Consider the following 21,862-nt stretch of genomic DNA (forward strand, 5'->3'; position numbering starts at 1 on the left):
TTCATACCACGTGACAAGTTCATACCACGTGGCAAGTTCATACCACGTGACAACTGACAAGTGCGTATCAAGGAACGGCATGTAGCCAATAAACCCAAATATTTGGAAACCTTGTTCAGACCGTGCCCAGTGCTTAGCGACACTTGGCTCGTTAAAATGTTTGTAACACGTTGGAGACATTATTATTAGAGCATCACGGCTTGTCTGAAGGTTGTCACGGAGAGACGGTAATAAGAAAGGTATGTTATGAGTAGGTGAGTGATCAGGGAGGTTTCTCTACGACATAGAAACAGTAAAGTTCGAACAGATGTTTCGGTATTTGCTGAAGTCATAGTTAGAGCAATGCTATAATTTTCCTGTTTGGAACGAGTACATGTTTGTCACATCTGGTGCTATCTGGTAACAAGAATCAGGATAACAGCTTCCGTTTAAGATATGACTTTATAATTCTACTACCTGCGAATCATCAACACAAGCATTACATGGTACATGATACTGTTTAGTAAATTATGAAAATTGTGACCAGTGAAATTACTGGATAGCAAGCCGAGCTGCAAATTATCCACAACAGTGGTTTCACAAATTACCACATCTCAGCATTCTGGCAATACTCCAAGTTATACCGAAATAACTATTAACACTTGTTTCCCGTTATCACATAATGACACTTGTGAAAAGTAATATAATACGCTGTGGCGGAAATGATTAAAATATTTCAGGGCAGGTAGTTGTAACTTGATACTGCAGGAAAAGAGAAAATAAACATCACGTGATACGTCTCATTGACCAGGGGTTATTATCTGATAAGAGGGTAACATAATACACTACCGGTCATATTATAAGCATTGCACCGTTGCACTCGTAAACTGATAACAGTAAGATGCTATACTAGTAACACCATGGAGTTATAAGTTCGCATATCTGCAACAAAACATATCTCCGCCAAGACGTTACATCATCTCAAGTTAATATATTGTTATATATCTTATTTAATATGTTAACTGATAAGAATGTATCATTAATATTACGTAATTTTAGCTAGTTTGTTCGGTCAGCTGTGCTGATAAGTTTAATATGTAAGTTTGTTCCTTCAATGACTCAACATATGATTCCTGCAGGAGCGTATGATCCCAGTAGCTACGCTATTACACAAGCATTGCACCAGTGCTATTGCACAAGCATTGCAACAGTGCTATTGCACAAGCATTGCACCAGTGCTATTGCACAAGCATTGCACCAGTGCTATTGCACAAGCATTGCACCAGTGCAGTGCTATTGCACAAGCATTGCACCAGCGCTCCCAAACAGACTGATAAAGGAGATGCTATATTCAGTAACATTGGTAGACACTAGACCAGGCAGAGATAAGCTCGCCAATCTGCAGCAACTTTAGTTGATTCTAGTGGCGTATTCATTATGTAGCGGACTAAAAATACTTTTTATACTTAGAATACTTTTTATTAAAATGTTTTTGTGTAATTCTATTCACATGACTGCTCGTTCAAGTATGTGATATAATACTCTAAGTGAAGAATATTCTAATTTAAGATGTTATATTTGTAGACCACTGACCGCAGAGATAAGCTCTAGAATCTTCTCTCACCACAAAAACATCTTTTCCAGAACATATGATCACGTCGATACTGTGACGTATATTTTGTTGAGTGATACTCATAACATCATAATATTTTATTACTCAATCCATGGTTTATACCGTGTTTATATCTAAAATGTACGGATTTATAAGATTCAGGTCGGGCCAAAAAACGGTTTCCACTAAAACTTCGGTAATCTGCCGATGCACATCTGGGGCACACCTCGGGCACACCTCGGGCACAAACTCGGGCACAAACTCGGGCACACCTGGGAGCTGGGGCACATCTCGGGCACATCTCGGGCAGAAAGCACACCTCGGGCACACCTCGGGCACACCTCGGGCAGAACCACCTGGGGCACACCTCGGGCACACCTCGGGCACATCTCGGGCAAAATTCGGGCATGGTAATTGATTTAATTATTAAGTTGTTCTTTCTGAGTAAGCTTTTGCTGTGTTACTGGTACAATAGGTTGAGGAGATTCAAATAAATTTACCAAAGCCAACTATTTTGGACCTGGGTGGCTCATAAGGGGATAGCATGAAGATGCTTTGCCTACCTCTGGGATGTGGTAACCCTCTGTGCTTTCATTAAAGAGTTTTTATCATATAAATGATTCGAGTTTTCCTTTATGCTTTAGAAATAGGGTTAAACTAATTGTTCTTTTAGAGTAAAACCGCTCCCCTGACCACGTTCCATGTCCATATAAGGACATAAAATGTCAATTTCTTGTGAAGGGTAGGGTTAAACTACAGAGTATGAATACCGAATTAAACGGCAGAGCCACCAACAGAATCTGTGAAAATTAGTCACGTGACATCAAGTGATTAATCATCATCCGCTCTTGTAAAGAGTTATTAATAAAAGTTCTAAACAAGTGACAGTTAAAAACAACGCCCAAATCTAATCTTTCCTTAAAGCAATCTGAACTGCAAATTGCAGTGTAACTGTAAGTATTTCCATCTTCGGAAGTCATTGAAACCCACCTAATATTATTAATATCACCTAATTATTGATATTACCTAATTATTGAAATTACCTAATATTTACCTGAGTATTATCATTACCTGGTACTTTGACGAATATGTTATCACATGACGCCCCGCTTGCCATCAACGGTTTTCAGAACACATCATCAGTTGATCGTCAGCACCACAGAGATTGTACATAAGGATTAGTGTTTGCCAGGTGATGCACTAACCTAGCCTATGTTGGTCGATGTTTTAAATACAAAGTTAAATTTCCATCTTACATTTAACTGTGAAATAAAACAAGAATTATAATTCAGATGATGACTTCGAATATCCTCCGGAATTTTTGATAAGATGTATCGAATTGTACAGAGGACTGCATATTGCGAAATAAAAATAAACGGATTTTTTGGTACGAGGGTAGGTAGATAAAATAGCGATACAAGAAAATGTAATACAGGAACCGGTAAATCGTTAAATTATATTAATTCTAAAGGCATTTTTAAAGATATAAAAGCTATTAATAGGTTATAATGACGATCCGATTAACGGTTTTTGTACGTTTTATATTCGGAAAGATTGATTATAACGTTATTTCCAATCCGAGTTCAATTAAAGGCCTGTTTAGCAAGAATTATAGGAATGCTGACTGGAAGGAGAGACGAATTGTGATTTAAAAGCCTTGACAACGCAATGAACATGAACCCAGGATAACTGAACAGTAACCTAGGACAACTAACCTATTAAGGAAAAACTGTGAAATTAAAAGAAAGGAAGTGGTTGTATGAGAAATGGCAAATAAACTTTAACTGTCAAAGTAGTTTCATAATTCATTATTCCAAAAATGAACCCTTCAGTTAAGCAGTAAACCACCACTATAGAACAATGTCATGATGTTATCCAATCACATTTTCGTTTCCCCCTGCTGTGAGCTGAACAAGTAAAACGAAGTGAACATTGAATGTCACGAAATGTATTCCTCGCTTTACTTAACCTTCTAATTCATGTGTCTTATTTAACTACCATAATATTTTAATCATGGCATATTATTATGTCATGTTTAAATACTTTAGTTTAAATTACAAAACGACTGCCAGTGACATTAATGACATTCATATCAAAGAAAGTTTATTTTTCTGTCAGGTAGCCAACTTAAAACCTACCAAAGAAACTACAAGATCAGTAACTACAAGATCTTTACAGACGTTATGTTATGAGAGAAGGGTGTTCCCCGCCACTAATTAAAGTCTGTCTGACTGTTACGACATGGTCACACAGCTAGCCTAACTGTGATGATCTTACGTTAATATCTGGGTAATACAGTGTCAACATGTTGGTAAGATTACAATCTGTGAGAGATCTTGGCAGGATCTTTATTTGATCTGTATATAATAAGATTGGAGCTACTAAAAGCCAAAACAACAGAAGTTACATTTAAAAAGCTAATACAGAAGGCTAAACAGAGCGCACTATTATAACAGTAGAGTTTACAAAAACGCGTGATGACACAGATAGCACACGAAAGCAGCGACTTTACAAGACAGGATGCCAGATGGGAGTAGTGCTTTAAATAAACCCTACAACTATCACTACCTAAACTATGTAGGCCGGTGACAAAGCATGCTGTTCTACCGGTCTAGAAGGGGGGGGCCAGTGCATTTTTGGGCGTTTTTGCGACGGGATGGACGTTCCCCCCTGCATCTGCCATAGCAGTGCTAATATAGGTCAAATATGCATCGGATTGTTGTATCTCGTAAGACATAATGCGTATTTGTGTGGCTTGAGTGAGTTCAGTGCGTGGTGACTTAGTGCTAGCTTCATGGGCACGTGACTATCAATTAGACGCAGCACCAATAAATCTATTAATAGATGTGCGATGATTAATTATATAGAGGGGGGATCATATTTAATTATAGATTGATGAGCATTATATAATAATTGTTAAGATCATTGTTTCTATTAACCTACAGTAATTGTTTTCCGTATAGTAAGGGGAAAAGTGGCATTCCGTTGGATTCGAATGTTCACAAGGATTTCTCAACGGAATATGGTAGTTAGGACCCCTACGAACATAATTAGACTTGTTGCCAATTTTGTATCTCAACGGAAACACCACTTTTACCACTTTTTACCACCTTTGTACCACCTTTCTGGTTTGCCAAATATCTTTAGTTGTGAACATCATAGAAGGCTGAAAATTAACCTAGAATGTTTATCTTATCAAGGAGTAAAACTTTTGTATCAAAAGTTTTTACATCGGACAATCAGCTAATTGGATAATTACCAATTAGTTAATCATCAAAAAAAGTGAAAATTTTTATTGGCTTAAAATGATTGAAATCGTTTGAAACACGGAGAAATGTAGTTTTTAGAAAAACATCAAAAATTTTTCACTTAAATTTTTTTTTCGAGACTTGAAAAAAAGTTTGAAAATTTGAAAATATTTTTTTCCGCCAAAAGTGATCGAATTGCATGAAACGTGGATAAAAATGCCTTGCAGAAAAATTTCGAAGATTTTTAGATTGAGGAATACTAAAATCATCAATATTTGAAGTTGGAGTTCAGTAAATCTCGACATATTTTAGTAATTAGGAATAGCTTAGCGGAAAGGGCTGGACCTGAAAAAGGTTAACCACACAATATTAGAGTTTCGTAACTAATTACAATACAGCTTTATCAAATTCCACATAAAGAAACAGCACAAAAGGACCATTTAAGATCGAACCGATTTTACCTGCTGTACTATCATTTTATTGATTTCAATGATCAAAACCTCTGTCAATCTTGCCAATCTATACCGGGTATCTGAATGTACCGGACCTCTTATTTACCTCTATAATTAGACCCAGTTGTGCAAGAAATGCGATTTCTCACAGGGGTTTCTTTAAACTGTGCACTTTTTGTCACTCTCGCAACTCGCAAGAGGCCTGGTATTATAGGGGGGTATAGGAAGCGAGTGTAAATATACCTTCCATCATCCATTGTGGCTTTTTTGTATTGTGAATGCGCATGCCGCTTCGTTTGCTATGCCATATACCTCGAATAACCCCCATATGTCATTGCCAGGGTCGGGATAGAGCTGGAGATAGCATTGAAAAGTTGCTAGAAATAGCTAGATTTAGAGTAAACTGGTGGTAGCTGGGTGGTGCTAGCATGGATGTAGCAGAACGTAGCTACACGGGGTTTCATTGGAGTTGGTTATTTTAATGGCCAAAGAGTGCCGGAACTAAAGTTACTTAAGATTGCAGTTTAGGGGCAGTGTAAACCACGGTGTAGTCAGGGACACAGAGCTACAGTGCAGGAGTACTGCAAAAGAACAGTGCAAGTGATACAGTCTGCAACAGTAAAACTCCGAAGAAGGAGATTCAGATAAGATTGTGGCTGCAGAGGAGGAGAGTAGCTGGAACCTGATTGTGTTTGTGTTGAAAGAAGAGGAGGAAGAAGAGTTTCCTGCTCTGGTAACTGTATTTTTGGAAGAGGTGGGGTGAGAACTTATTTTCAAGCGACAAGGGTGGGCTGGAAGCAACCAGATACAGCTATCCGACCTATTAAGATCACCGTCCTGAGCTTAACAGCATTTCATCAGAATCTTATGAAAACAGAGAGACTGACCCACCCTTTTTCGATCCAACGAAACCCTTTATATAAATCGACTTTTCTGCATGAATTACTTCATGGTATCTTCTTATCAAGGCTACAGACCTTGCCGTACCGGATTTATTGATCAAAGGGAGTCTCTTTAGCCCTCTTCTTCTTTAGAGCTTTAGGTTAGTGATCAAACTCTTCGCTACTCGCTCTTCACTGGATCTATCAGGACAGATTCACATCTTTTTAGGTCTCAACCAGCCTTAGTTTTCCTGTTTTCATCATGTAGTACGTTCTGCTACCTCCATTTTAGCACCACCCAGCTTCCATCAGTTCACTCTAAGTCTAGCTTCGTCGGCGTTTTACTGTTGCAGACTGTATCACTTGCAGACTGTATCACTTGCACTGTTCTATTGCAGTACTCCTGCACTGTAGCTCTGTGTCCCTGACTACACCGTGGTTTACACTGCCCCTAAACTTTAGTTTCGGCACTCTTTGGCCATTAAAATAACCAACTCCAATGAAACCCCGTGTAGCTACGTTCTGCTACATCCATGCTAGCACCACCCAGCTACCACCAGTTTACTCTAAATCTAGCTATTTCTAGCAACTTTTCAATGCTATCTCCAGCTCTATCCCGACCCTGGCAATGACATATGGGGGTTATTCGAGGTATATGGCATAGCAAACGAAGCGGCATGTGCATTCACAATACAAAAAAGCCACAATGGATGATGGAAGGTATATTTACACTCGCTTCCTATACCCCCCCTATAATACCAGGCCTCTTGCGAGTTGCGAGAGTGATAAAAAGTGCACAGTTTAAAGAAACCCCTGTGAGAAATCGCATTTCTTGCACAACTGGGTCTAATTATAGAGGTAAATAAGAGGTCCGGTACATTCAGATACCCGGTATAGATTGGCAAGATTGACAGAGGTTTTGATCATTGAAATCAATAAAATGATAGTACAGCAGGTAAAATCGGTTCGATCTTAAATGGTCCTTTTGTGCTGTTTCTTTATGTGGAATTTGATAAAGCTGTATTGTAATTAGTTACGAAACTCTAATATTGTGTGGTTAACCTTTTTCAGGTCCAGCCCTTTCCGCTAAGCTATTCCTAATTACTAAAATATGTCGAGATTTACTGAACTCCAACTTCAAATATTGATGATTTTAGTATTCCTCAATCTAAAAATCTTCGAAATTTTTCTGCAAGGCATTTTTATCCACGTTTCATGCAATTCGATCACTTTTGGCGGAAAAAAATATTTTCAAATTTTCAAACTTTTTTTAAAGTCTCGAAAAAAAATTTTAAGTGAAAAATTTTTGAAGTTTTTCTAAAAACTACATTTCTCCGTGTTTCAAACGATTTCAATCATTTTAAGCCAATAAAAAATTTTCACTTTTTTTGGTGATTAACTAATTGGTAATTATCCAATTAGCTGATTGTCCGATGTAAAAACTTTTGATACAAAAGTTTTACTCCTTGATAAGATAAACATTCTAGGTTAATTTTCAGCCTTCTACGACGTTCACAACTAAAGATATTTGGCAAACCAGAAAAGTGGTACAAAGGTGGTAAAAAGTGGTAAAAGTGGTGTTTCTGTTGAGATACAAAATTGGCAACAAGTCTAATTATGTTCGTAGGGGTCCTAACTACCATATTCCGTTGAGAAATCCTTGTGAACATTCAAATCCAACGGAACCCTTAAATCGACCACTTTTCCCCTTACTAGTACTCAGTTAATAATATATTATATTAGAAGTATCGGGTCAGTACTTTACATCTTATTGACGCCCATCTGACCTTTTCCATTTTATTGGAATGTACCCTCGTTTGGATACCGAGGAGTGCACTATCAAACAACATAAAAAGGAAACATCAAGTTTTAAATTAATATTTATGCATATTCTAACATAGCAAGTGTGATTTATATTACAAAAATGCCATTAAAAATACCGCGCATTTCTGAGGTTGCATAACTTGATACATCTTATCACTGCGTTACACCTCAGCGTAGTTTAAAAATCTGCTGGTAATAAAAAACTAAATAAGATGTTTAAGAAAGAGACCTACATAATTTAATAAGCATGATTACATTGATTATTTGATCGAAATTGCGATCTGATTCACATTAAGCTTTAGTGAAGCACTAAACTTCTGACCAGCTATTTTAGGACCAATTTATAAGGGCTTTATAACCGGTCACGGCCCACTGCCCAGTCAAGATCCGTTAGTTGGCCCAATTTTAAATAAAATACCAATTACTTAGCGTCTTACCCATGACTATCTCATTCCAGATGCTCAGATAAAATCTTGATTGGAACCGATTAAAGTTTCCTAGTGTTCACTGTATTAGCAGAAAAACAATGGAATCGGACTCGAATAAACAAAGCAACTAGTAGGCTAGTAGTACAACCATATGAAAAAGGATTCGATATTTCCATGGAGCCAAGATAAAATGCGCTTTTTACGATTAAATCAATGTTAAAATTCGTCTGCATCCGCTATTTAAGTTGTTTAATATTTAGACTAAGTTATCATTTAAGAACGTGAGACACAAAATATTATAATTTAAATATCGGTATAATATTTTTAATGTCCAACTTCAGTTGAGCTTGGTCGCTATTCACCAAAGATCAATGAATAATTGAATATATCCAGTGACGAAATTTACAGCAGGTAAAATTGCAATTAAATAGCCTTTAAAGCCTACAATTTCTAAGAAAAAGTCTAACATTTCAACGAAAAAGGGTATTAACTCTAAAACCTACTTAACGAACAGCCAATATTATACCGGGACAGCAAATATTGGAATCCAGCGGAGAATAAATAAAGATGTGTCAGAGGCTTAGTTACCATCTCCAGCACTATTTCACGGTTAGTTGTCAGGGTAATACCCCTTGTTGTCATGGTAAGCTTGCTTATTAAAATGATGCTCCGGTATCAAATAATACAGATGTTCCTGTGACGGTGTGGGCGACTGGTTGCGTCAAATATTCAGAAATATTGCGGATTATTAAATGATCCCGGTATGAATTACGTATTGTGGCCCCAATATCACAATATCTCAATATCTCAATATATCTGTGAAGTGAAAGATATCTCGTGCAGCTGATGCTTTATTGCTCTAAAATATGAATACCAATATACTGATGAAAAGGGAACACTCCTTAGCCCATATAAGTATCTAGAGGGCGGGCGAGGGAAGGGCACTAAGTATTCTAACAAAACATCTCCAAGCAGACCAACACGAGCAACTCCTACTACGCTAGCTCCTTTTAAATATATTAAATCTGTCTGGATGCTTTTAAATGACTGGACGTTGGACAATCAATGACGTAAGAGATTGATTTCTTGAAAAGGAATGGGATCACGAGGGCCGCCTTGCCTTCTGGACCTATTGAGTGCGTCCTCTGGGATCTTTAACAATTGTGTTGCGAAACGTATAAATGTCGCCATATAAAGCTTGGGGATCCTTAGAAATTCAGAGTAGAGAGATTCTTTAGAATTTTCAAAGGAGTGACAGGAGGGTGCTTTGTTTGTAACTTTTATAAGACTGATATCTTCTAATTGCATTAGATATATAAGGCAAAGCGAGTCCAGATTTTATTTGTTACACTTTACGGACACCACGACTTGAAATTTGATTGAATATTTTTACTTTTAGTCAGCGGGACTGAGCCAAACGTGTTATTGCTATTCGAAATGAAAAAAAAAATGTATATAAATTGCCCCAAAAAAACAGGATAAATAAGGCACAAAGTGTGAAGATCTTTAAGATCAGTGCCACTGCCAAAGGAGAGATCACGGTCATGATCTTATCAAGATGGTAACAGTGAGAAGGTTTCCAGCGCAGAAGGCGTGGTATTCTTGGAAAGGCACAATCTGTACCAAAAACTCAACACATTATCAAACATGACGAAATTTCCGATGATTCCACAGAAAATTAGGCAGAAGGTTGACAAGAACAGCAACAAAATAATTACGAACGTCAACTGGAAACTGCAGGTCAACAAGCTAGATCTGTACATCGATAAGCTACATTACACAGCATAATGACACACTCTAAAACCCATCTTCATCCCCAAATATTTCACCTCAAGGCGCGGCATATTTACTATTCTAAATATAGACTTGTAGAGTTTTACCTGCTTGTTTCAATGCCATGTTAGGAGATTTTGAACGTATCAGACAAATCGCTGTGCCAGTTAACTGATTACACCGTTGAAGCAGAGCCCTGAGACAACATTGTAACTACTTAACTAGATCTGTAACAATTTAAATCAACTGTGATGACTATAATAACCAACATCAACTGCAATTATAGTAATCGTAGAAGCAAAAACAGGGATGGTGCAATTGCCTTTCTCTTTAGACGAAATGACCTATGCCGAGATGATGACCACAGTCTGGAATGTGTAGCAAGAAGGATGACCCTGTTTATTGTCTGGTAATGTCCACGTCGGTCACATTATGGTCATTTCAGGGTCGCACTAATAGTAATATAAGATGTTTGAGTTTGGACAGTAGCTGAACACGATATTTGTGTATTATCTTCTGCATTGAACCGACTTTCTCTATTATGCGTCGGTTCCGAAAAATTTCCAGTTGAATATAATAGCGAATGAGGATATCCCCCAGTTCCAAGACTTGGAGGATACAAACTAAGGATTCAGGATAATCTAAAATCCAGACAAAATTCGTTCTGAAGCCATTAAAACTATATAATACTAAGGGTCATCGAACCCATCAAAAAGGTAATACTAAAGGATGTTGAGCCACCAGGAACGTGACAGCTGTTCACTCGATAGGGCTTCCTGGGTCTACCAGAGTTATAGGTGAAAAATGTCAAAACAAATGTCATCATCTCTTTATCAGGATGTAAAGTGTGAAGTCATGCAACTACTAGAGATAGAGACAAGTATGTGGCACATAACATTTTCAAGTAGCGGAGATCACAGCACAGAAAACTCGGTGTTACAAAGCACGCGGAGATTAGTAAACGTTTTAAACTATCTCATAAAAACGCACGAAATTCACAACAAAGTGGCCACAAGTACATTGACACGGCACAATGTAGTGAACAGAGAAGGTAGGCAGCAAGACACAATTCACACGCCTACTGAAACTCTAATAGAACACCCTCATTGTAAGACAATGTGATAGTTTGTCACATCTTTTATCACGTATTATTCGCTGGTATTGTGTTTGTTGTGGGCTGACTCAATTGACTGTCAATATGGCGTTCTAATCATACCAATACAGGTCACATATTTTGAAAGTATTATATCATAATATATTAAAGCCGTATATTGCCGTTTATTGCCGTATTATGCCGTTTGTTGGGGATTGCTGACTGTCGTATGTTACTATGTTGCCGTATGTTACTGATTGCTGACTGTCGTATGTTACTATGTTGCCGTATGTTACTGATATCATGATCAGTAGTGGGTATTATGTGGTGGGTGTTATGTGGTATCATGTTGAGATGATGGGGCTAGCTGTTCCCACAGTTAGATAGAGCCCTTATGTGTTGTAATATAATATTCACGTGATCTAGTAACTTGATCTACTGATCTAGTCACGTGATTCAGAGTCACAGAGTGCACATTGTGCTGGTCATATCAACAGTTTACTACCTGTCAGTCTGACTCTTCATTATTGTTGTGTTTACTATAGGGGGAAAAGTGACAATGTCATTTCACAACACGGCTTTTAAGGAGAAAGAGGCTAGTTGATGTATGTAATTTGGAGTAAAATCACCAAGCCGATAACCCAATAACCGTTGCCAAATAATATTATAGTATTATGTGCTCTATTTCTAAGTTTATACCAATTTGAGAGGTGCACCAGATAGCACCTGTACCTGATCTAGGAGGAGCTCTCAAACAGAGACTGTAGAGTCATTACGGTTCAGAGACTCAGAGAGCCTAATAACATTAGTAATAAGATTACTACTAAGTGTCTGGCCTGCTACCTACCAGGTGATGGTTACACACTGCTCACTGGTCAGGGAAATATTACAGGAACATTCTCATCTAGATCATAACATGTGGCTCTGATTTAAATTATATGAACATATGGCTCAGATGGTATATATTTGTATATTATTAATATTATATTACATATTACTATAGTAAGGTTTATATCAAGGTCCTACCAAATATTCAGTTACTTCAACATGTGGTGGCTCTGATCTAGATTTATATAACATTATAATTATATTATATCAAGGTTATACTGTGTTACCACACACCGTGTGTGGCCAAGGATTTAAACATATTATTGAGTGGAAGAAGACGTGTGGTGGACATTACCATAATACAGATATTATACGAGCCAAGTAGCTCCTTTTTAATATAAAGATGAATGAACTATTTAGTGTATTCGTTAGAAGTGAGGAGACACATCCTTGTTGTTTGGTTAAAAACACTGTCACGTGTTCTTGTCTCTTGTCACGTGTTCTTGTCTCTTGTCACGTGTTCTTGTATCTTGTCACGTGTTCTTGTCTCTTGACACGTGTTCTTGTCTCTTGACACGTGTTCTTGTCTCTTGTCACGTGTTCTTGTATCTTGACACGTGTTCTTGTCTCTTGTCACGTGTTCTTGTATCTTGACACGTGTTCTTGTATCTTGACACGTGTTCTTGTATCTTGACACGTGTTCTTGTATCTTGTCACGTGTTCTTGTCTCTTGACACGTGTTCTTGTCTCTTGACACGTGTTCTTGTCTCTTGACACGTGTTCTTGTCTCTTGACACGTGTTCTTGTATCTTGACACGTGTTCTTGTCTCATCACACGTGTTCTTGTCTCTTGACACGTGTTCTTGTCTCTTGACACGTGTTCTTGTCTCTTGACACGTGTTCTTGTCTCTTGACACGTGTTCTTGTCTCTTGACACGTGTTCTTGTATCTTGACACGTGTTCTTGTCTCATCACACGGTAAGTGTTCTTGTCGAGATGATGCACTATAAATGTAAAATGCACTATATAGTTGAATATAAACCATGAAGGCTCATGAGGTATGCAACATTGCATCTGCTCTGGTTAAATTCCAGTCTGTGGACGTAGTCATTAACAGATCAACAAAGATCACACTTGAAATTGTGCCTTAATATGTCAACAGTTCCTATTTCTCCGTCACTGACTCACTAAGATGTGTATCCATTTTCTTTTATATTAAGCTCCTTCATAATATTTGTTTTATTTTAGTAACCATGGTGTAGATATGGACTCCTAGTTATATAGATTATAGTGTGTAGTGTGTACACTCAATGAATCAACACAGCTAACCAAATTATCATTACAAGATAAAAAGGTTTGAGAAAGAGAACAAAACAAAACTCCGTCCGCATTAATCCCACAAATTATGACATTACAACAAACTGAGAACCCTAAAAAGAACAAATTACATAATTAAGAAACGCCATTTGCTGAGTTCCTCAAAAAGTAAACCTTTAATGTTAAAAAACATGGCAATATAACAATGAACATTATAACCGCTGGTGATGGTACGTTAACAACACGTTAACAACACGTTAACAACTGTTAAAATGTTAATATTTCTGGGGAGGTGGTACCCAGGTTTGTTTTCCGCGGGCTTCAACTGGCAACTCGGACCATTAAGCGTTACAAACACACTCTCGAACAAGAAACACTTTATTACATATTATAATGAAACTGAGGAATTCTACATTTGTATAGTACACTCTGATTGCAGAAGTAAGAAGTTAGAGCACTGTGCGTTACATAGAGAACCAGTTATTTATACATTATAATATTTGCACAGTTTGAAACTTGTATTAGGCAGGAAAACAGCACGATGAGCCATACCAGGAGAAAAAAAACGGAAAGGAAAATCTAGGAAAGTGGAGAGAATATGTAATTGTAGCAGTGGTTATGGGAGCCGGCCCTGAGAGGGACCAATTATTCAATTAAACGATTGGATTACCGAGTTTAATCTGGAACCTTAGATTAGAGTTTTGCGACGATCTTAATATAGGTGGGATATTAATTAAATTACTTATCATTTAGGATGGAAACAAAATAAAATTAACAGAAATATGGCTGCTAGGTAAGTTCATGTTTCATATCACTTATTTTGTAATATTTTATTTTTGGTATCAACTGAAGTGTACGGAAATTAGAATTTCTCCGTACTTCGCTCAAATTAGCTGCAGTGGGGAAACTTATCTTTAGCCGAGAATTAGATATCGCGTACCGTACCTACTTACTTTATAATAACCTGATAAGTACACAACTTTAAAACTCTCTTCCTGTGTCAACATACATCACGATACAACAGATTCACACTGCCCAGGTGACAGTAAACAAGTGTCTCTTGTTTATAATGGTTTAATATAAACAAGATACCACAACAACACACGCTCACACCACCGCAATTAATCATGACGTCATCCGACGACCTTTGGTCACTGAACAAGTAAGGTATTCGTATGCAACTGCATAATATTCATACATAATATAATGCAAGGTACGTACTACGTGATAAGATAGGCTGTGAAAGTATAAGAGATCTAGGCCTATGTTTTCCTAAGAATTGTACATGAGCACACTCACAGCTATAATGTGATAGGCTCCGACTGCAAGGAACTAAGTCATCAGGCAGCCACAATCAAAGAACTACTGGTCTGTTTACATTCAACTACGAATATTAATATAAGACATCTGAATCCTGAGACTACTAGATATCTGACTGGACAGCAGCGACGGCGAATTGTGCAACTATAAATAGCTACAAATAATAACTCCACAACTTTTTACGTCCTAAATTCTGAATAATATGACCATATATGGAGCGGAATGAGAAAATCCGCCACTCCTTAGAAACCAGCTGAGTGACTTTTATCACTCAGAAACTTTAGTGGACAAAGCTGACAGCTACAAAGGGTCTTAACTAATTCTACCGGAGAATCCGCATTTTAAAGATTTTGTTTAGGGCACATAACTGAAATAGATGATTTTGTGCTGACACATTTCAACTATTTTAAATAAAATAAAATACCAGAGTAGGGACTCAAGTCTCAAACAAATTCTTGTTTGCCATGTACCAATAGAAGGTAGAATGAGAAGTTAGCCACGCAGTAATCACGCTGGAAATACGGCATCCGACAAGAACTACCCGGGACGAATCTCCTGAGAACGTCCTGTCACAGTATACAGATTATAGTACAGTACACAGTGTACAGAGGTTATCCCCACTTTCCTACTTACAGTTTTCTAAACCCGCCCTCTTAAACCTATAGTCATAAAGTAAGGATTGCCAAGGATCGCCAAGGTAGCGTCTACACTATACATACTGTATAGTATGGAGTGAACGAGTTGGCGTCTAAATGCCTGGGCTGATTAAACTCATAACTAACGTCAATAAATTTACGCTTGATCAAGTTTATTATGTTATATATACGTAATAGCATCTGGCTTTTGACAGGTTTGTCATGAGAGAGGGACAGCACTCAGCACTGACTGAAATTATGAGGAATACAAATAATTACGATCAAGTCGTTTTTTGGTGCCCCTCTCAGCAGGACGCTGTTATGGTAACGTGTTGTTATGGTAACCAGGTAACAAGGACGCTGTTGCTCATTAATAAAACTGTTTCATTTACAAGGTTGCCAGGTTACCAGGGTCCAGGTTACCAGGGTCCAGGTTACCAAGTTATTTGGTGTCCCTCTCTGCAGGACGCTGAACTGCTCATTACGAAAACTGTTTCATTTACAAGGTTTGGCACGGTCAAACAAGTATGTGGAGTGTAACTCGATTTTTGGTCAAACTGAAAGAAAAAACCTTTATGAGCCCAACCAAGATGATACGTTAATTCAGTTAAGTGATGGATTTATCTGAAAATAAATCGACCATTACATACTTATAAAATCTGTCGTGAAGTAAGTCAAAGAGTTCTCGATAATGATATGGCTCGCAATAAACTCACGTTCCTATTCGCTTAAAATCGCATAAAATATTTTATATTCAGCAAAGAATCGGGCATCAAAGATATTGAGTAACTCAATTGACGAACCATTTCTTTCACATTTTATAGAAGGTAGTATCAACGTCACAAATCCTTAAATAGCTCTCAAATTTAGCTTAATGAACGACTGGATACTGGATAACTTCGTGGACAATAGTCCAGACCAGGAAGTCTACGTTTTTAAGTTATATTCAAAGAAATTTGTGCGGTTAAGTTTGATTCAGCAGGAATTCTTTCGGTTATAGCTGGATTGTGCAATATAGGCCGATCGAAACTGAGATTTCTGGTATTGAGTAAAATATTTGTTACACCAAATTTGAACGGATTAATTTTATTAGAATGAGTTCAAAGTGTAATTTATGTTCACTTTCAGTGCTATTGTTACGGAACGGGTCATTATTTAAATGTTAAGGGCTGCTCCGAGATCTCAATTCTTATAATTCTCATTATACCTCCTCCGTAGTCCTTATCTTTCACAAGACACCGTAAAGGTGTCAATATAACAGGTTATAAGCCGATTGCACCTGTATAGTAGGCTTGTACCTTTATTTTGTTATTGACTAAGTTTATAAACCACAATTGTTGTTAATTGAGCTCACACATTCAACAAACAAATACAGTAATGTTAGTACACGATAATGGTCAGGAAATCCTCTTTGTGTGGTTAACATCAGGGTCAATATATAGAAGTACAACAGAAGTTAGACTATTTAAATAAACTTAATACACACACACACTCTCACACACACACACTCTCACACACACACACTCACACACACACACACACTAGCACACTCACACACACACACACTAGCACACAAACTCTCTCACACACACACACACACACACACACACACACACACACACACACACACACACACACACACACACACACACACACACACACACACACACACACACACACACACACACACACACACACACACACACACACACACACACACACACACACACACACACACACACACACACACACACACACACACACACACACACACACACACACACACACACACACACACACACACACACACACACACACACACACACACACACACACACACACACACACACACACACACACACACACACACACACACACACACACAAACTCTCACACACGTCTATACAACAACATATTTTGTGGCTTACACTTCAGAGTTCACATTCTCAATATTAATCAGTGCTCAGCTGCATTGTGTGCTATATTGTGTATTATCTGAGACACATTATTAATTACGGATCTCAGCTCAGTGGTAAGCTAGCAAGATTGGAAATACTAATCTTAACTGATTTCTATTGTTGACTGTATCTAGAATATTATTATAGAATATACATTATTAATATTATATTAATTTAGCTAATCATTGGTAAGTGGTAGTGATGCTCGGGAGTACACTTCAAACTAATGATCAGTGATTATGTTACAGTAAATACTGTGAAGTCAATCACCGTCAACATAGAAGTGCAGCTGCAGTGATACTGTGCTGGGTAACACATCAGATGTAACAACACTGGTTACCAGTCCTCTCTAATCAGTAGTGATGTGTAATACAGTGTACTACAACAGCTTCTCACATCACTTCAGTGATTACTTCATAGTACAGTGACACAATAGTAATAATGTGTAATCACATTACTGTGTAGGGTATCTGTCGTAGTGTGTCCCACTTTCAGTTACGTGTTGTATTACATGTGTGGGGTTAGATACACATTACACGTGTATCAGTCCCTCTCTTTAATAGTGCAGGGTATTACATTAACATGTGCATTATGTTTTACAGTACCAGCTGTATAGTGTATTATGTATAGTGTATTATATATAGTGTATAGTGTATATTAGCATGAGTGTTATACACCCTGTATTAGTGTATTAACCACTGTGAGACTTGTATTATTGAGAGAGGACACTACAGCTGATGTAGTGTCCTCTCTGCTGTAGTACAGCTGATGTTGGTATACACCACATACACTGTGTGTTGGAAGTGTGCCTTCTCTCATCTCTTATAACACACAGGTGTTATTGTAGGTGTTATTAGAGGGACTATAGTCTGGTAACTGGTGATCTGGTAACCTGGTAACCTGGTAACTGGCGATCTGGTAACCTGGTAACCTGGTAACTGGCGATCTGGTAACCTGGTAACTGGTGATCTGGTAACCTGGTAACCTGGTAACTGGCGATCTGGTAACCTGGTAACCTGGTAACCAGCACTTCGACACCAACTTTACAATATCTTGTTCACTTCCTTATCTTACATTCTAAAGTATGCTTGACTGGACCTTCTTCCTAATATCCTCCTATTACTACAAATGTTATATAATATAACAGCTGCAAGAGCTCCAGTATTAGGAATGTATTAAGCAGGTGCCCCCACATCCAGTGCAGGTGCTAGACCTGGTGGGTCTGGTGCAGTTTCCTGGCTTGTCTAGTTACTGTAGTTTACTGGGTACATATCATCACTTTATCAGAACTACTGCACCCATTTTATATGTACACCAACTTGTTACAATAAGCTGCAAGGTCCTTGGGATAAAAATTGTATGAATTCAGCAATTAATAATTTGTATTTGACTTATTGTTTGTATATATAATGTATTATATTGACAGCTTATAACATTATGAAGGGGCTATGGAGCCCACATTCCACTGCAACTATGTATAAAGTCGGGGTGACAGCTGGGTGAGCTGCAGGAAACATTCCTTACAATGACGCTCCTGTTGATAGGAGGACTTGAAAGTGAAGAGTTATTGGACTTTATCAAATTATAACTTCATCACGTCATGTCCACTGTCATTCGAACGAGTACCGACTTAAAACGTATTAGAGATAATGGTAGGTTGATAGGAAACAGGAGTTGTGACTTACTTTGACATGATTTTACTTAATAATGAAGTAAATCGTGAGATAACGAAAATGAGGAAAGTCCGGGTATATATTATACTGGAATGTGGATTTAGAAGGACGATGGTTACTGCCAAATCAGTAATTGTCCGTGATGATTCAAAAAGTAAAATCAGAGGCTCCAGAACTAACTTAAATCATTCGCATATTTTCTAAAATAGTGCAACTTATCACAATCTTCTGTTCTATCAATTTCAAGCCGATAAAGTTAAAACACGATGTGATATCGAGCTCTTATCATGCAGCATCAAGCTTACAACATGAATATAAACACAAAATTATTTGCGATCACGTACAGTAAAAAATAACAAAAGAAAATTTAATTAATTGAATCCAACACGTTAAAATACCCAACTTATTAATTATTATCCTAGCATCCAGTTTCAATCACATTTAAATTGTAAAACGGTTCAAACCGAGCGATGATGGTACAACGTTACATATATCGCAAGCTAACCAACATCTCACTCAATTTGAGAAATGACCATAAAGTAGATGGATTATATCAACTGTCACGTGACACTAAGGTTAACGAGCAGTTAGCTGAGACATATTGATAATTAATGAACCCAAGGCTAAAGAGCATATATATTACATATATATAATACATATCAGACGAAACTGCGTTTTAGAAATCAAAAAATGACCAATCCACGTTTGCGACTATTTACCTTCGAAGAACTTAGTGTCACGTGACAGTTCATGACAGCTAAGATATCCATATTGTAACCTTAGATTTTCGAAATTATCAAATTGAAATTCACTTGCTACTTCCTTTTCCGTTTATACCATATCGAGCGGTGGGCCACCAACGTTGAGTTTGACGAGCGTTAAATTTGAATATAGGGTCCGTTAATCTTTTATAAGACTAAAAGTGTCTAGACTTGGTAATTGGAACATAGTAAGTGTATATAATAGTAATAATAATAACCTATATAATGTATAACCTCGAGTAGTTATTACCTTCCTCAGCCCCGCCCCGCCCCCTGAATACCCACAATAAATTTGATGTTTTATTAATTTTTTCACAAGAGAAAGGCCCACACTGTCATAAAATGACTTGATAATATTTTTATCAGGTCATAAATCTAAATGAGGGTAATTGTCTCCGTGTTATAGGGCAATTCGAGCTTGTTTGCACATGTGACACCAACACATTGCAATTAGCCAATATTCTCCAAACCATGGACTATAACATGACGTGCTAGTTCAACATATTATATATCCTCGCCATCAAAACTCATTACTCAAGTTATTACAGTTGAACGGTGGATTGAGCGGTTACAAATTAATTTGATATATTTATTTATCAAAAATATCGAATTCTCATTTATGTTACCTGTAGTATCAGGGTCAGTGTCCCCGTCACTGCCCTCCGACTCGTATGGTGCAAGAGAATGCTCGTAGGAAGATAAACTTTTCCTCTCGGGTATACCTCTTTGTTTCTGACAAAGAAAGTCAGCATTAACATGAAAACAGAAAACGGATGTTTAAAGAGCAGAATTATGGACAGTTGAAAAGAGGTAAACCCTTCAGCACAATGAGGGCCTTATCAGCTGCTTGATTGCTGTTTTGTATCTTGTAATCGGATAATCAGTGATCAATTTTGCTTTTAAGATACACAAATTTCATGATGAATCCGTTATTCCAACTCTGTGTTAGTTTTTTCACATCAAATTGCTGTTTCATGGCCTGGAGCACCGCAAAAATTTAATTTCTAGCATGTTCTTATGATGGCATGTTTTACACCAAACGATTTCAAAATTTATAAGAACAGACAGTATTTTACTCACTACAGGTGGACTCAGAGATTTAGTGGGCCTCAAAGCAGACTTTAGTGCTGTTGCTAGGTATCTCTTGGAGGGGGTTGAAGTTTTCATTTTATTGAAGGATGATTTGGTAGGAGTCTTCATAACATCATCTGCAACTTGTGCATTGGTTGGGGTTAGCTTTCTCAACGGATCTGTATCCATACTTGTATCAGGATCTAAGCATGCTCTGAAACACACAAGGAAGATTTGATTTGAGTTTTTTAATTAATTTTTTAGAGAGTTGTAACTCATGCTGAACTCTGACTTTTTCCTTTTTTATATGCTATGAAAGCATGGTACGAAAGCAACTTAAATATACAATGATCAAAATAAATGACAATGAAGGGAAATTTCAATAAACTTAGTACTTACTTGGCAAAGTTAACAGCATCAACAATTCTATGTCGATCATAAATAGGCGATACTTGAGATTGTATATCCTTAAACGTAAGCTTGCTGAAGGCCTGGAGGGAAGGTGTAAGGTAGTATTCATCTTACATTGAAAGTTATACGGAAAACAATCAAGACAATCACTGTAAAAATCTTATTCGAAATAATCGTTTCCAAACCAATTGAGCTTGATATTTAAATTTTAAAATTGCACACTTCACAAACCTTAAGATCAAGAGTTGAGAATGTGGGAATGTATTCTGACAGCTTTTCTGACTGGAGAAACTCTGCCAGGGAGGACCATCTAGTCAGCTTAGAGTCCATGGCCACTAGGGCTCAGTGAACCATACTCTAGGCTCCTTGTTTTACATAGTGCTGAAAATGTGTCCTTACTTCAAAAATTAACAATATGTGGATCTAGTGAACTGTGGAAAACCAAAACATTCAGCTAAAATAACTTTATGGGAGGATTCATAAATTTAGTAGTAAAACAAAATTTTAGTAAAACAAAATTTTTATTTACCACAAAACAATCAATACATATTTAATATTATTATACATTTATAAATAAATTTAAATTTAAATTCAGCCT

The 21,862-nt window shown here is 37.3% G+C and overlaps 1 protein-coding gene across 8 annotated transcripts in view; it reads right to left on the minus strand.

The window, feature by feature from the left end:
- The window catches only part of LOC134817557 (microtubule-associated serine/threonine-protein kinase 2-like), a 68,737-nt gene extending 47,054 nt beyond the window's left edge, over window positions 1-21,683 (minus strand). For 4 of the 8 annotated variants that reach the window (XM_063826735.1, XM_063826732.1, XM_063826733.1 and 1 more), the window contains exons 1-4: window positions 21,496-21,683; window positions 21,253-21,344; window positions 20,863-21,067; window positions 20,409-20,514 (exon numbers count right to left, since the gene is read on the minus strand). In XM_063826735.1, the coding sequence (XP_063682805.1) occupies window positions 20,409-20,514; window positions 20,863-21,067; window positions 21,253-21,344; window positions 21,496-21,594 (502 nt within the window). In that variant the 5' untranslated portion in view covers window positions 21,595-21,683. Of the gene's footprint in view, window positions 1-2,662; window positions 2,804-20,408; window positions 20,515-20,862; window positions 21,068-21,252; window positions 21,345-21,495 lie in introns of those variants that run through there. The other 4 variants (XM_063826740.1, XM_063826738.1, XM_063826739.1 and 1 more) reach the window with 1 other exon arrangement.
- Between the last annotated feature and the right edge of the window lie 179 nt (window positions 21,684-21,862).

Source organism: Bolinopsis microptera, chromosome 6 (assembly GCF_026151205.1).
Source record: "Bolinopsis microptera isolate Bmic1 chromosome 6, MBARI_Bmic_1.0, whole genome shotgun sequence".
Lineage (NCBI taxonomy): Eukaryota > Metazoa > Ctenophora > Tentaculata > Lobata > Bolinopsidae > Bolinopsis > Bolinopsis microptera.